This window comes from Lepus europaeus, chromosome 10, assembly GCF_033115175.1.
Source record: "Lepus europaeus isolate LE1 chromosome 10, mLepTim1.pri, whole genome shotgun sequence".
Classification (NCBI taxonomy): domain Eukaryota; kingdom Metazoa; phylum Chordata; class Mammalia; order Lagomorpha; family Leporidae; genus Lepus; species Lepus europaeus.
In genome coordinates this window covers 97,230,775-97,247,355 of record NC_084836.1, presented here as the reverse complement: position 1 = coordinate 97,247,355, position 16,581 = coordinate 97,230,775, and the positions used below count along the sequence as shown (strand labels likewise).

The 16,581-nt window shown below is 47.2% G+C and overlaps 1 protein-coding gene across 2 annotated transcripts in view; it reads right to left on the bottom strand.

The window, feature by feature from the left end:
- The window catches only part of DNAAF9 (dynein axonemal assembly factor 9), a 131,574-nt gene that overhangs the window by 3,178 nt on the left and 111,815 nt on the right, over positions 1-16,581 (bottom strand). For both annotated transcript variants that reach the window (XM_062203933.1, XM_062203934.1), the window contains 4 exons: positions 8,780-8,915; positions 4,082-4,168; positions 1,131-1,237; positions 690-764 (listed from right to left, as the gene is read on the bottom strand). In XM_062203933.1, coding sequence (XP_062059917.1) covers positions 690-764; positions 1,131-1,237; positions 4,082-4,168; positions 8,780-8,915 — 405 coding nt within the window. The remainder of the gene's footprint in view (positions 1-689; positions 765-1,130; positions 1,238-4,081; positions 4,169-8,779; positions 8,916-16,581) is intronic.

Sequence of the window (16,581 nt, the reverse complement as noted above, 5' to 3'; positions counted from 1 at the left end):
CGCGACTGTAACAACGCAGATGACCGGGAGGATTCATGGGGAAACGCAGGGAAGCAGCAGAGCTCACACCTGCCGGCTGGGCTGGGGTTTTCCGCTGTGACAGCTGAAGGTGCCCTGACAGCATGCTCACCTCGTCTGACCTCCAGGCGTCAGCCACGGTAACCCCTTTTGGGTTCCTGGAATGCGCCGCTTTTGCCTCGGGACCACTGCAAAGGCTGCTCCTTTCCCTGAAATAGTTTTGCCTTCCTCCATGCTAAGCTGATGAACTCCGACCTGATTTGAGGCCACCCCAGACTCCCAGCCCAGACGGACTGTTGGGGGCAAGAGCTCCAGAGGTCTCAGGCCCACTGGACAGCAGGGAGAAGGCAAGTGGGTCTGGAGCTGGGCACTGGGGTAGCTCCTAGTGACAGGTCTAGGAAAAGGCGACAGATGGCCAAGATGGGTGCAGTGTGAATCTCTGGAACACGGACATCAAGAGCAGGCCATCCGGAGGAAGAGGACAGATTCTCCCTATGCAGCATGAGGACATGGCGAGAGTAGTCAGGGCGACAGTGTGAGGCCCAGAGGGGAGTGTGTCTCAGTCTGGGAGGCACTGCTGGTCTGCAGGGCACCAGCAGGGGCTATGAACTCACATTATGAGAGGTGAGCCCGCCATGATTTATGACTTCCAAACCCAACCCCCCAGTTACCTGAAAACTTCACTTTGCCCAGGATGTGGTAGATGTTTCCAGAGAAGGGACTTGGCTTGATGGAGGACTGAATTGCTGGTGGAGGAAGAAGACAGGGGTATCACCTATCTGGGGGCAAGGCCAAGTTCAGGGCAGCACAGCTGGGAGGTTTAGGGACAGGGGAGAGACCTTAATTCACTTTCTGGGGTTCACAGTTAATACCTGTCTCCCCCGACATGCTCCCCAGTGGTTCTGCCATGGTTCCCAGGGGTGGGAAAATTCTTACAATGGAATGGAGATCAAATCATGTGGTCACCCATCGGGAGAATCCTGAGTCCTTAAATCCCTCTGTCTGCTTTTGGTCCAAATGGTGAGGAGACTGCACACAGAATACTGAAGTGGGGCTGGGGGCAGGATACCTCTGTGCTCTTTGGCCAGGGTCTGGGACCCACCCCAGCTCACCTTTACACTTGGCTATAAAGCGAGTCTTCTCCAGGGGACGGCCGAACCATACGCAGATCTGAACCATCAGTGGAAAGACTGATCCGGCATCAAATTTACCTTCATACCTTAAGAGTTTTAAAATATTATCAGTACAAATGAATGAGGTTTGGGTATTATGATACATTACTTTGGGATGAACTACATATCATTTATTATATTTTAATTCCTCCTTCACAACTTGTATGCCACTTTACATATAAAAACTTAGGATGCCCTCCCATTCCCTCTGGGCTCCAACCACACCCCACCCTCACACTGCGGGCAGCTGACCACACTGGACATCTGCATGCAGACACCCTCTCCAGAGGGAACCGGAGGGCTGGGCACCTCTGCTCTACTTTCTCAGCTTCCAGTGCAGCACACATCCTGCCTGCCACAGACTCCTTCAGAACATGGTCATATGTAAGAGCATTCCAGAAAAGTAACTTTCTATTATGGAAAATTTCACACATATGTCAAGGTAGATAGATGAACCCATTACCTGGCTTCCACAGTTATGGGACTGTCATTCTCTCTCTCTCTCTTTTTAAATACTTATTTATTTGAAATACAGAGTTAAAGAGAGATGTAGAGACAGAGAGAATGGTCTTTCATCTGCTGGTTTACTCCCTAAATGGCCGCAATGGCCAGAGCTGAGCTGATCAGAAGCCAGGAGCCAGGAGCTTCTTCCAGGTCTCCCACTTGGATGCAGGGGTCCAAGGGTTTGGGCAATCCTTTGCTGCTTTCCCAGCTACATTAGCAGAGAGCTGGATCAGAAGTAGAGCAACAGGACTGGAACTGGTGCCCATATGGGATGCCAGCATTGCAGAGTGGGGCTTTTAACCTATTCTGCCACAGCACTGGCCTATTATCCCTCTTTTGAATTATTTCCTTGAGATGACCCTACGTGATTGGAATCACTGCAGGAAATGGTATAATAACCATCTTACATGTAATAATTTACACTACCCAGTTGCACATGACTATGCCAGTTTCATAATTTTTCCAATGAATATCACAGGTATTTTTGGCTGAATGTAATAAGTGTCAATCAAAAGAACAAAGAGTTGTCATTTTACATTTCTGAGTATTACTGACATTTAATTATGTTTCCATGCTGCTAATCATACTTCTCTTAAGTGAACTGTCCACATCTATTTGGACTCAGTTATTTCTCTTAATTCTTTAACCAAGCATCCCAAACATTGTGTTAACCTCTGATGAAGTATTTTCCTCCAGGCTACTGTATTTTCTTATTGGAGTCCTTTGTTATAAAACAGCACTGTAGTTTTTAATTTTATATTATTTAAAGTACCTTATTCTTTAAGATTTCTTTAAAGTGAGGAGGTAGTATTAAGCCTTCTGCAAGACTGACATGCTTTCTCCCCATCCAAACAAGTTGTTTGTATACTGTGGGCTTCTCTGGCTACTTTGGTGTCTGAATCCTTAGGGAAACTTGGAACCTGCTTTCTCTGGATCCAGGTACGTCCAGGCCCTGAGTTAAGTTCCATGCACTATGCCCAGCGTGGCTCAGGATGGACTGGAAAACGGCTTCTTTAAGTACCAGGTGGTGACCATAGGAGCTCCAGGGCAGGCCCAGAGGCTCAGGAATCAAGGTCAGTAGCTGTAGCCACTACAGAAGAGCGTTCCTCCCAGAAGTTCCACATGTTTACTGTAGCAAGGTTACAACTGTCTTGTTCAGGCACAGGGAATGATCCACTTACCTACGTTCAACCGAGGGTGATGTGAATCAAATCAGTGATTCCTTCTAAGAATACACCTAAATGTCTTCACTTTTACGTACTGAATGTGTGGTGGTTTTGCTATTTTGTTATAGCATAGCACAGTTTCTTGTTAGCACAAACAACTGACAGCGTAAGCGATGGTGTAGGGGACGTGTAAGTAAGAATGACAAAGATAATCCTGATAAACACGAGAAGCTGTTAACAACTGCATTCCCCTACACCTTCAATAGGGTAGAAGTTAACTGCCCATCCTATGCAGGTACAAGTACAGCACAGTGGTTAAGACAACACACTCTAGAGCCAGACGGGTGGGGCTTGAAACCCAGTTCTTTCATTTGCAAGTTAGGAACTGGACAAGTCATTTTACCCCTTGCCACCTCAGCTGCCTCAGCTATGAAGTGAGGAGAATCATGGGACCTGCTTCACTGCTTGGTTAGGGGCTGAATGAGATACCACAGGCAAAGCTCTTAGCACAGCAGTGCCCAACAGAACTTTCTGTGATGATGGAAATGTTTTAGAATGATGATGCCCATACAGTAGCTGCCAGCCACAGGTAGCTATGGAGCACTGGAAATGTGGGCGTGTGACTGAAATACCGAATTCTACATTTTGATTCTCATTATTTTGCATTTGTTTTACATTAGACAGCCACCTGCCTCAGCTTACAGAGCGAATGTCAGGACAATGGCCAGCACACACAGGGTGCTGCTGGTGCGGATGTGGGTGCAGAGTGCACAGCACACTCTCCTTCTGCCCTCAGCCCATGAGAAACAGAATGCTCCCTAGGCCCCTCAGTAGGAAACTCACCCGTCAGGGGGGCCCAGAGGATGTGTGACCATGTTCTCAGGATGACCTTCTCACGTGGGAAGGTCAGGAACCTGTAACTCCAGCCACACCACCCTCACTAAAGGCCACAGGAAGCACAGGATTCCATTTGGCACCTACAGGAACTCCCTAAAGCTCAGCATCCGGGAAGGCTCCCCATCTGGAGCCCCAGAGCTGGAGCACTGGGTTCCTGGCGATGCCTGCAGCTGCCGGGATGTGACAGGTTGCCCCGCTGCCATGTGTCATCCTTGTACAGTGATCTGATATTTGCACTTTCTCTCCCCGTTCCCCACCCCTATAAATAAAGAAATCATTGGATTTACAAAGAAATTTTAGCTGCTTTTCAAAGATGATACTTACCAGCCAGGGTATGTTAAATATCGAGATCGTAGCATCTGAGGACTTGAAAAACTATTTTCTGAGAGAATCAGCTCAATGTCTTCATTCCTTTGAAAATACACAGAAGAGACACAGCTTGATTAGGGCTGTCAAATGTGAATCTGTACACTGTATTCCTCCCCTCACTCCCATACACACACAAGCATTCATGTATGCATTTATTTTTTCCTGTCAAACCACTTTGTTAGTTGTATGCATCATGAGATTTCACTCCTAAATACTCTAGTATGCATCTCTTACAGAACCACAATACTGTTATCATATCCAAAGAATTTAACAGCAGCACTGGTACCACCTTGGAGCTTGTTAGAAAAGCAGAATTTTGGGGGCCAGCACTGTGGCACAGTGGGGTAAGCTGCTATTTGTGATGGCGGCACCTCATATTGGAGTACCAGTGAGAGTCCTGGCTGCTCTGCTTCTGACCCAGTTCCCTGCTAACACACCTGGGGAGCTGCAGATGATGCCTCAAGCACTTGGGCACCTACTACTCCCATGGGAGACCTGGATGGAGTTCGAGGCTCTGGGTTTTGGCTGAGCCCAACCCTGGCCATTGTGGCCATGTGGGGAGTGAACCAGCGGATGGACCATCTCTCTGTCTCTCCCTCTCTCTCTGTAGCTCTGCTTTTAAACAAAGAAATATATTTTGTCCTCTTTTCTTTTGGTTTTTAGTTTTTTTTTTTTAAAGCTGGGTTTTTTTTAAAAAAAGAAAAAAAAAAAACAAATAGAAAAAGAAATGAAGAATCTTAGGCCCAACCTCAGTTCTACTAAATCAGAAATGAATTTTCACAAGATCCTCAAGATATGGGCTGCCAGCATCACAGATGGTGGCTCAACCTGCTATACAACAACGCCAGCCTCGGCACACTTAAGAAGCCCACATCCAGGGCTGGCGCTATGGTGGAGTGGGTAAAGCTGCTGCCTGCAGTGCTGGCATCCCATATGGGTGCAAGGTCAAGTCCCGGCTGCTCCACTTCCGATCCAGCTCTTTGCTATGGCCTGGGAAAGCAGTAGAAGATGGCCCAAAGCCTTGGGCCCCTGCACTCGCGTGGGAGACCCATTAGAAACTCCTGGCTCCTGGCCGGTGCTGCGGTTCACTTGGCTAATCCTCTGCCTGCGGCGCCGGCACCTTAGGTTCTAGTCCCGGTTGGGGCGCCGGATTCTGCCCCGGTTGCTCCTCTTCCAGTCCAGCTCTCTGCTGTGGCCCGGGAGTGCAGTGGAGGATAGCCCAGGTCCTTGGGCCCTGCACCTACATGGGAGACCAGGAGGAGGCACCTGGCTCCTGGCTTCGGATCAGTGCGGGTGCAACACGCCGGCTGTAGTGGCCATTGGGGGGTGAACCAACGGGAAAAGGAAGACCTTTCTTTCTTTCTCTCACTGTCTAACTCTGCCTGTCCAAAAAAAAAAAAAAAAAAAAAAGAAAAAAGAAACTCCTGGCTCCTAGCTTGGATTGGCTCAGCTCTGGCTGTTGTGGCCATTTAAGGAATGAACAAGCAGATGGAAGACTTCTCTCTCTCTCTCTGCCTTTCAAATAAATTAATTACTTAAAAAAAAAAAAAAAAAAAAAAGCAACAGCCCACATCCCATATCAGAGCGCCTGGGTTGTAGCCTCAGCTCTGCTTCCAATTCCAGCTTCCTGCTCATGAGATGGAAGGCAGCATGCGATGGATCCAGTACTCGGTCCTCGCCACCCACATGGAGCTGGACTGAGTTCTGGGCTCCTGGCGTTGGCCTGGCCCAACCCTGGTTGTTGCAGGCACTTAAGGCAGTGAAACCAGCAGATAGAAGAGATTTCTCTCTTTCAAATAAAATTAAAAAAATTAAAATTTCATGGAAAATGGAATTAAAAGACAAGTTTATTTTTAAAACTGGTGGGTAATCACGGATCTAATATACACTCATTTTTCTCTTTTTGGGGAAAAGGGGGTTCACAATTCAAAGATTACTCACCAAATTTATAATCTTCAGTCTCCTTTAACTAGAACTATTCTTTTACCTTTTCATTTGTTTCCATGGTACTGATATTTTTCTCAAGTACATGCCAGCTGTCTTGTGTCCTACAACTTGGATTTGTCTGATTGTTTTCTTAACAATGAGAGTAGATTTAGGCTAAACATTTTTTGTGAAGATTAACACCTACGTGATGTTAAGTTCTTTCCACATTCTCATATGGAGAAGGCACATGGTATTAGTGTCTGGTCTTGCTAAGTTTAATCATTTGGTGAGCACAGTACCTATCAGAGCTCTCCAATGCAAAGGTACTTTTCCCTCTGCATAAGTAGTCTATGGATTGACATGGCACACAGTGGAGGACGAGTGAATGAACAGTCTTTCCTGCTGTTACTGGTGATCCTTTCCTAAGACCTGTATTAAACTGAAGGCTATGGGGTGGGCAGTATAGCTGTGGGCAGGTTAGGACTCTCATATCCTACTTCAGAGTGTCTGGGTTCAAGTCCTGCCTTCACTTCTTCTTCTTCTTCTTCTTCTTCTTCTTCTTTTTTTTTTTTTTTTAAATTTGACAGATAGAGTTAGACAGTGAGAGAGAGAGACAGAGAGAAAGGTCTTTCTTCCGTTGGTTCACCCCCCAAATGGCTGCCATGGCTGGAGCTACGCCGATCCAAGCCAGGAGCCAGGTGCTTCTTCCTGGTCTCCCATGCGGGTGCAGGGGCCCAAGCACTTATGCCATCCTCCACTGCCTTCCCAGGCCAAGCAGAGAGCTGGACTGGAAGAGGAGCAACTGGGACTAGAACCTGACACCCATATGGGTTGCTGGTGCCACAGGCAGAGGATTAACCAAGTGACCATGGCACTGGCCCCTTGCCTTCACTTCCAACCCAGCTTCCTATAATGGGCACCCCAGGAGGCAGTTGATGCTTTAAGTATTTGAGCTCCTGCCACTCACACAGGAGACCTGGATGAATTTCTGGCTCCTGGCTTGAGCCTGGTCCAGCCAGGGCTACTGTGGGCATTTGGGGAGTAAAAGCTCTCTCTGTGTCACTCTTTCAAATCAATGAAAATAAACTTTTTTTTTTTTTTAATTGAAAGTTAGAGTGGACATTGTGGTGCATTGTGTAAAGCTGCCCCCTGAGATGCCCATATCCCATACTGGAGTGCTGAGTTGAGTCCTGGCTCTTCAGCTTCTAAACTGGCTTCCTGCTAACGTGTCTGGGAAGGCAGTGGATGATGGCCTTGAGCCCTGACATCCACTTGGGAAACCTAGAAGGAGTCACAACCCTGCCCCAATCAGTGTTCTTTCTTATGCTAAAATTGTCTCAATTTGACAAGTGCAAGCTTAAGCTAGTACCTATATTCCCCCCCCCCCCTTTTTTAAAGATTTGTTTATGTATTTGAAAGGCAGAGAGAGAGAGAGAGAGAGAGATTCCATTTTGCTGGTTCACTCTCCTAATGGCTGCAACCGCCGGAGCTGGGCTGATCCAAAGCCAGGAACCAGGAGCTGGGAGCTTCTTCTGGGTTTCTCATGTAGGTGCGGGGCCCAAGGACTTGGGCCATCTTCTACTGCTTTCTCAGGCCATAGCAGAGAGTTGGATCAGAAGTGGAGCAGCCAGGTCTCAAACTGGCACCCATATGGGATGCTGGCAATGCAGGTGGAGGCTTTACCCACTATACCTTGGAGCCGGGCCCTTCCTATACCCTTTTTAATAGACCTCCACCACTAATCTTTCAGTACTTCCTGGCTTTATGGGTATAAAATAGACCAGGCTCATTTTCTCCTTTCCTTGCTATAGATGTACAATCAACTAATTCTTCAGGGAATCTGAATACCTCGTAGTGGAGATTGGCACTTAGAAACCAAGATCTTGAAGTAGAAGGGTTTACTGCTACTGTGGTATTATTATTCTGGTTCTTTTCAGTGCAAAGATCTAGGACACATACATTTACATGAAAAAAAGAATTTATACTGAGTCCCCAGTTCAAACCAACATTTGAACAGTTTTTCCTCATGTTCCTAATTTCTTATTTATAATCTCCTTTTGCCCATCAATGGTGTTGTCTACAATCAGACTGCCAACAGACGAGTATGTTCAAAAGCTACATGAATTAATTACTTCTTTGTACCACTTCTTGGCCTTTTGGTTAAGATCAAGCCTAATTACTTCTTTATGAGCAGTTATTATTTTAGTATACATATAGAGTCTCTCCTCGATAATTTAATTTTTGAATATGTAAAAACATTTGCGTAGTTCAAAAGTCAAAACTATACGAAAATATAGTTCTTAGTATCCTAACTGAGCAAGCAAAATCACCACATGGCCAGGTATTTTCATTTCATACATATACACATTCAAAATCACTAATTCTCTATTTTTAGTTTATAATTTTGACAGAAATCCATGAAGTAAAGAGATAATTTCTCTGCATTCCCTATGCAATTTCTCTCACATACTAACATAAAGAAACACTGAGAGAACCTTGATGTTCACATTCCATGAATGAGGATGTGAATACTCAAAACAAAATGCCTTAAAACATTACAGGACGCTGACACACGGGATCTCCTTGGTGATTTTTACAGCGCATCCAAAGCACTTCAAACTGATTTCTATAAATAAATGCTCAGGTCCACCGAGTGGGAAGACCCACAGCCAGAACTGTGTCCGAGAAAGGCGCTGGTCCCATGGGGCGAAGTCTGGATTGGTTTACCTGGTGACAATCCCGTTCTCTGCGAGAATGAAGGCTGCAGTAGGATTGGCAGCCCTGATGAGGCTCTGCAGCTGAACAAGGAGAGGGTGCCTCTGCTCCATGGTGAGACCGGTGAACACCACATTGCTCACTAGGCCTGCGGAATAAAACCGAAACACTTCAGCCTTCAGAGGTCTGACTGCACTGCAGAGTCACACAAACAGGGTTCCCTCCTCTGGTCATCCCTTCCAGCACCAACATACACAGCCAATTATCTTCCCTTTCCTGATACTGCCGCCTCATGGAGTGAACGGCTCCAACTCTGCAGCTGCCTCACTTCCTAATCTCTTCTATCTTCCTAATTCCACTCTCTGGCTGATACACGGAATTTCTGAAGAAAGGGCCTTTCTGTATTCCCTGTATTTAACCTCATCAGAACTGGTGCCATTTATCGTCACCAGATTAGACCAGAGACATTAACCCAGCACTGGCCGTATGTTAGGCACCATTATAACGGAGTCACACAGCTCCAGGATAAATGTTACCATAGATATTCACATAGTGCAGGTTTGGAGAACCATTTTTCTATCAATAGCCATTATTTATAACATCATTGCAGGCCACACAAAATCAACAGCTTGGGGCCAGTGCTGTGGCATAGCAGGTAAAGCTGCTGCCTGCAATGCTGACATCCCCATGTGGGTACTGGTTCGTGTTCTGGCTGTTCCACTTCTGATCCAGCTCCCTGCTAATGGCCTGGGAAAAGCAGCAGAAGACAGTTCAAGTGCTTGGGCATCTGCCACCCACGTGGCAGGAAGATCAGGAAGAAGTTCCTGGCTCCTGGCTTTGTATCAGCCCAGCTCTAGCCATTGTGGCCATCTGGGGAATTAACCAGTAGATGGAAGATCTCTCTCTTTCCCTCTCTGTAACTCTTTCAAATAAATAATTAAATCTTTAAAAAAAATTAGTCTGCTCTAGAGTTACTGAATTTCGAGTACCACCTGCAGTTGCCTCGGCAGGGACAGACCAAATGATTTCATGGGCCTTGTATTTCATGGCTTGCATGTTCTCCACCCATGACCTAAGTGATGTGGTAAGAACGGGTGGCCCAAGTAAAGGAAGTTTGTGGAGTGGGCTGTAACTACTTTTAACCATTGTGTGAAAATAAAGAAGTAAAATTCACAAAATTATACAGAATCTGGAAATCAGAAAAGTTACTGTGTCCCATTATCCCAAGATAATGCATCTTCCATATTTATTCCTGTTTTTACATAGCTATGGCATATATATATATGTACATATATATATATATATATATATACACACACACCCCATTTCTGCTATAAGATTATTTGCATTTTTGGTATTCAATCATCTTTACTTTTAATACCATGGGAAATTTCAAATATACACAATAACATAAAAACAGCATCACCAGCTTAAAGAACTGTTAGTACCTGGCTAATCACACTTCCTCCACACCATACCACAGTCCTTCTCTTCCTCTTCCACCGGATGATTCTGAAGCCAACCCCAGACATCCAATTACTTCATCCAAAAATATTTCAAGGCCAGTGTTGCGGAGCAGCAGGTTAGGCTGTGGCTTGCAATGCTCACTCCCATGTTGGAGTGCTGGTTAAGTCTTGGCTGTTCTGCTTCCACTCCAGCTTCCTGCTAATGTGCTTGGGAAGGCAGCAGACGACAGCCCAAGAATCTGGGTTCCTGCCATCCATGTGAGAGACTGAGATGAAGTTCCTGGCTCCTGGCTCTGATCTGACCCAGCCCTGGACATTGCATCTGGGGAATGAACCAGCAGATGGAAGATTTCTCTCTCTCTTATCATGCCTTCTTTCTAAGTCTGCTTTTCAAATAAATAAATAAATCTTTTAAAAAGAGAGAAAGGCCAGCCGGCGCCGCGGCTCACTAGGCTAATCCTCCGCCTTGCGGTGCTGACACACCGGGTTCTAGTCCCGGTCTGGGCACCGGATTCTGTCCCGGTTGCCTCTCTTCCAGGCCAGCTCTCTGCTGTGGCCAGGGAGTGCAGTGGAGGATGGCCCAAGTGCTTGGGCCCTGCACCCCATGGGAGACCAGGAGAAGCACCTGGCTCCTGCCATCGGATCAACGCGGTGCGCGGGCCGCAGAGCGCCAACCGCAGCGGCCATTGGAGGGTGAACCAACGGCAAAGGAAGACCTTTCTCTCTGTCTCTCTCTCTCACTGTCCACTCTGTCAAAAAAAAAAAAAAAAAAAAAAAGAGAGAAAGGCCTACATCGTGGCTTAGCAGGTAGAGCTGCCACCTTTAATGTAGGCATCTAATATGGGTGCTGGTTTGAGTCCCAGCTGCTCCACCTCTGAGCCAGCTCCCAGCTTATGTGCCTGGGAAAGCAGCAGAAGATGGCTCAAGTCCTCTGGCACTTGCACCCATGTGGGAGACCTGGAAGAAGCTCCTAGCTTCGGCCTGGCCCAGTCCTGGCAGATGCCAACCATCTGGGGAGTGAATCAGCAGATGGAAGATATCTCTCTCCTCTCTGATTCTTTCAAATAAATAAATAAATCTTAAAAAAAAAAAAAAAAAAAAAAGACAGATCTTCCATCCACTGATTCACTCTTCAAATGGCCGCAATGGTTAGGGCTGGGCTAGGCCAAAACCAGGGGCTCAAGCACTTGGCCATTCTCCGTTGCCTCCCAGGCTCTTTAGCAAGGAGCTGAATAGGAAGTGGAGTATCTGACACATGAACCAGCACCCATATGGAATGCCAGTGTTATAGGCGGCAACAAACGACTGTACCACAATGCTGGCCTCAATAAATTACTCTTTTAAAAAAGTGTCTTTGGGAGCTGGCTCTGTAGCTTAGTAGGCTAAGCCTCTGCCTGTGGTACCAGCATCCCATATGGGCACCAGTTCATGTCCAGGCTGCTCTTTTTTCAATCCAGCTCTTTGTAAGGCCTGAGAAAGCAGTAGAAGATGGCCCAAGTCCTAGGGTCTCTGCACCTGTGTGGGAGCTCCAGGCTCCTTCGGATTGGCCCAGCTCTGGTTGTCGCAGCCATTTGTGGAGTGAACCAGCAGATGGAAGATTTTTTCTCTCTCTCTTTCTGTAACTCTGCCTTTCAAATAAATAAATAAATCTTTTAAAAAAATTCTTGTTTTTAACTTCTTAGGTTACAAATTTAATTATTAAAATTACTTGTGGTTTAGTAACATATTAACTTTTTAAAATAATGAGCTATCATTTATTAAGTCCTACCCTGCACCAGTACTTTTTCTTTAGGCTTATTTATGTATTTGAAACGCAGAGTGACAACCCGGGAGGGAAGACAGATGGAGAAGAGAGAGAATGAGAATGAACTGATCTTCTACCCACTGGTTCATTCCCTAAATGCTCACAATAGTCAGGGCTAGGCCAGGGAACTCAGGAGCTCCATCTGGTCTCCCTTGTGCTGGGGTGACACCTTCCTCAACAACTGCAGGGGCTGAGCACTTGCGGCTCGGCCATCTCAACCAGCAGGAAGCTAAGTCGTATCATTCCTACCAGCCAAGACCGCTAAGTTCACAGTTTAGAAAAATGGCCATAAACAGTTGGAAGGCAACTTTAGAAACCTGGTCTCCTGCCTCTTGTGTGAGGCAGATGTTAGGGTAACTCCCTTCCTTATGCCAACAGTATTTATAAAAAAGTGTCCCAAAACTCTGAAGACTTTATCTAACTTCACAAATCCATCTGGATGCAATCCATCCCAGAACACAGAATAGGGATTGCAAGGGCTCATACCATCTGTCACCAACAATGAGGAAAGTGTCCACACAAAGTCTATGCCACGTGCCTGGGACCAATGACCCTCAGAACTAGGCTTGCTTGCTGAGTATAGGAGCTGCTTCCTAAGTGCTCACGGACCATTTTGGATCTCTCCATTCCCTGGTTCAGACATCAGAACCACCCTTAGGCATCTGTGCTCTATAGCTATTATATTGCCAACCTTAGGGAGATATAGTCTGTTTGCCTCTGAACAGTATTTCAGAGATCTCTAAGGCTTAAAAAAAGTGGCTTTCACTTGACATCCAAGTGAAGAGTAAGATTCTTCTCATCTTCTGGTCACTTGCTCAAAAGCACACTTGACTGTGCAGCTCCCCAAACCTTGGCAGGGAGGCGCCCAGTGCTCCTCTGCTATGCACCACCCTTCTCCCAGCAAGGCCTGCTGGGTGCTAACAGCTACTGATCCACCCTCCACTCTAATTCCTAGGACTGTTCGCCTGCTTCAGACCACTGCTCTCTTCTTGCGGCCCCTGCCCAGTCTCTCTACTCCAGGCTTCCTTTTTTTTTTTTTTCCAAAGATTTATTTTATTTATTTTAAAAAGAGTTACGGGGGCGGGGGGGGGGGATAGGGAGGAGGAGGGAGAGGGGAAGGGGGAGGGGGAAAGGGGGGAGGGGGAAAGGGGGGAGAGGGAGAGAGAGAGAGAGAGAGAGAGAGAGAGGTCTTCCTATTCCGTTAGTTCACCCCCCAAATGGCCGCTACAGCTGGCGTGCTGCACCAATCCAAAGCCAGGAGCCAGGTGCTCCCTCCTGGTCTCCCATGTGGGTGCAGGGGCCCAAGCACTTGGGCCATCCTCCACTGCTTTCCCGGGCCACAGCAGAGAGCTGGACTGGAAGAGGAGCAACCGGGACAGAATCCGGTGTTGGGCCATCTTCTACTGCTTTCCCAGGCCATAGAAGAGAGCAGAAGTAGAGCAGCCAGGACTCGAACCGGCACCCATATAGGATACCAGCACTGCAGGCAGCAGCTTTATCTGCTATGCTACTGCGCTGGCCTCATCCAGGATTCCTTTTCCTCAATTCATTTTTCCCATTGTGGTCAGAATAATCTTTCAAAAACAAAAATCTGATCATGTCATTTTCCTGCTTAAATTATTTCAATGGGCTCCAATGACTATTGGCTACTATCAGATCATTCTGTTTGCCTAATCTATCCACTGTGCTTTGCCTCCTCTGTATGCTCTGGTCATCATCAAGCCTTTGTTCCTGCTGGTCTTTCATTCTTCTGCCTAGAATCACCTTTTCCCTTCTTTTTGTTGAGCCAACTCCTCCTTCAAGGTACAGACAACATGAATAGCACCTCTTCCAGAAGCTTCCTTAATCCCCTAGGACTGGGTTACAGCAGGCGAGATTTGCTGAATAAATAATGAATGAACCAAGTATAAAAGACAAACAAGCAACCTGATCTCCAAGACAGCTGTCCAATCAGCCACGCTGGAGGCACTCACATGCAAATTTTCCTCACTAACAAGTCTGAGCAAATCCCATTTATCAGACATCCATCTGGAAAGGGTTTTTTTTTTTTTTAATATTTATTTGTTTATTTGAAGGGTGGAATTACAGAGAGGGAGAGGCAGAGGCAGACAGAAAGAAGTCTTCCATCCTCTGGTTCATTCCCCAAATAACCACAACAGCCAGAGCTGGGCTCTGGACTGAAGCCAGGAGTCCGGAGCTTCATCTAAAGTCTCCCATGTGAGAGCAAGCACCAAGCACTTGGGCCACCTTCTGCTGCTTTCCCAGGTACATTAGCAGGAAGCTGGATGGGAAGTGGAGCAACCAGGACACGAACCAGTTCTCCACAAGCGTTTTCTGTTCCTAAGCTTCAACATCAGATGGACCTTCCTCAGACAGTGTCACAGAAGTCTCCCAAGGAAGGTGACACTAGTGGTACCTGGGCTCTCGCCTCCCATTTAGAGAGGTCACTCTGGAAGCTACAGGGGAGGCAGCCCGTCCCCGTGCCCTGGTACAGGAGTGACTGGGGCCCTCAGAAACTGGAAAAGGAAAGGTCAGGAGGCCGGGCCCACAGTGTGGCACAATGGGGAAGCAGGCAGGAATCTAAAAGGCTCACCAGTTCTGGAGATGGCAGACGTGATGGCGGGATCCTGCTAGAGGCCCAGATACTCTCAAGGGAAGAAGACAAGAACCGCATGTTGGGTCTTGCGATGAGGAGCCAGGAAAGACTGAGTTAGGCCCTAGAGGCCCTGGGACTCTGTTTGGCTTCTTCTTGGACAAAGAAAGTGGGAGAGTCTGACTAGTGCAAATGCACCACTGAGTGGTGTGTACCAGTGTCGTGTGCAGGCCTGGGACCTGGGTCTCTGGCAGACACGCCTGCCCAAAGTCCTGCCCACTGTACCAGTACCATGTGGACAAACCTCGTGGGATGGGATTCTAGGTCAGGAGCTGGGCACAGAGAAGGGGCTTTGCTTTACAAGGAAACGAGCAAGAGGATTATCCCCGGCATTCCTTAGGCCAGCTATGTAAACTGTCACCTGCCAAGAGGAAATGCCATCTGTGAGACAGGTAGTTATGCAGAGTCCAGGGTGAACAGGCCATGGTGAACGGTTTCACTTTGTTTGGACCAGGAGTGTCCTTTGTTCTGTATCATGAAGTGCACACTCAGCTTTGGTCAAGGTCTTCCCAGTCTGAGCTGAGAGTGAGCAAGCAGCCTGGTCTGGCCCACCACCAGGAGTGAGAAACATCACTGCAGTCTCTGACCACTTGGCCTGGCTTACAGATTTCAGAAGCCCAGGAGAAAATGACGTATTATTTATTTATTTTTTTATTAGTAGATACTTCTCAAAGCATGCCACAGCAGTAAAATATTTCTATTGTGCTTTCAAACCTTATGATAATAAGCCTTGCTTAAGCACTGAGATTGTTTCCTAGTCCCTGGATTTCTGCAAGACACATCATCTTAGGGCTACAACATAGTCCTTTTCTCATTGGAAAATAATCCTTTGTTGTTAAAAGCAATGAATCAGGGAGCCTGACTCATGAAGGGGCACAAAGGGAGGCAAGACACTGCTGTGGACACGAAGTGTGTGTCTACTGGTGGCAGACCCACCTCTGAGTGAGCCTCTGAATCTCTGCGGACAAGACCTGCCTCTTCTCCTCTCCCTCCCCAGACAGCCTATGTGATGGCAAGCCAGGTCAGGCCAGGCCTCAGAGAAGTGGGCACAGACGCAAAGGGAAGGTATCTGCCAAGGCACTGTCATTCTGTGAGTCCTTGGAGAAGCTCAGCTTCCAGTACAGACGGCCTCATGGTCATCTGCCCAGATGTGATCCCACCCCAGTTTATACTAGCACAGGATCTGCCTTTACACAAGGAGCTGAAAGGCAGTGTTCCTGAATTGTACCCACCAAATGCTGGAGAGCACTGTCTGGGCTGGCTTAAAAGCTTTTATTCAAACTAAAGAGTGGCTTTCCTCTTGGGATATAAGCCAGTGCTGCCCCAGGTTCAAGAACAATAAAGACAGAGCACTTTTCCAAGGTTTTTTGTAAGGGCTGTCTAATGTTGCCCCAGGGTGGTAACAGTCCTGTGATGGACAAGGTGTTGCACCAACATTTACAAGACTATGACAGGGCCTGGGGCTGGACAAGTCAGCAAATCCCAGGTTCAACTACTGGTCACTATGGTAAATCAGACAAACACTTTCTCAACTTCCCCTGCCTCCAGCTAATGCTCCCAGTGAGAAGCCTTTTGAGTCACCCTTTACTCCTGGGTTTGAGCTCCAGGCCCTCAGGGGCCACCTCTATCAGGTCCAGTATCTCGCTCTAGTCCCTAGGTTTTCTGTTCAGCAAACAAGGAGAAGCAAATCATTTGGAAATAATCCTTGCAAGAATTCCCCTCCAGCTATCATCCTTTTCCTCACAGCCCCAAACATCCCAAAATACCATTCACACTCGCTGGCTTGCAGGACCTCGCAGGCCACCAGTCCACTTGGACGTGGCTTCGGCCCTCACCTCTCCACTCAGCTCCTGCTGAGGTCACCTGCATCCTTCATACTTGCAAAAGCCAA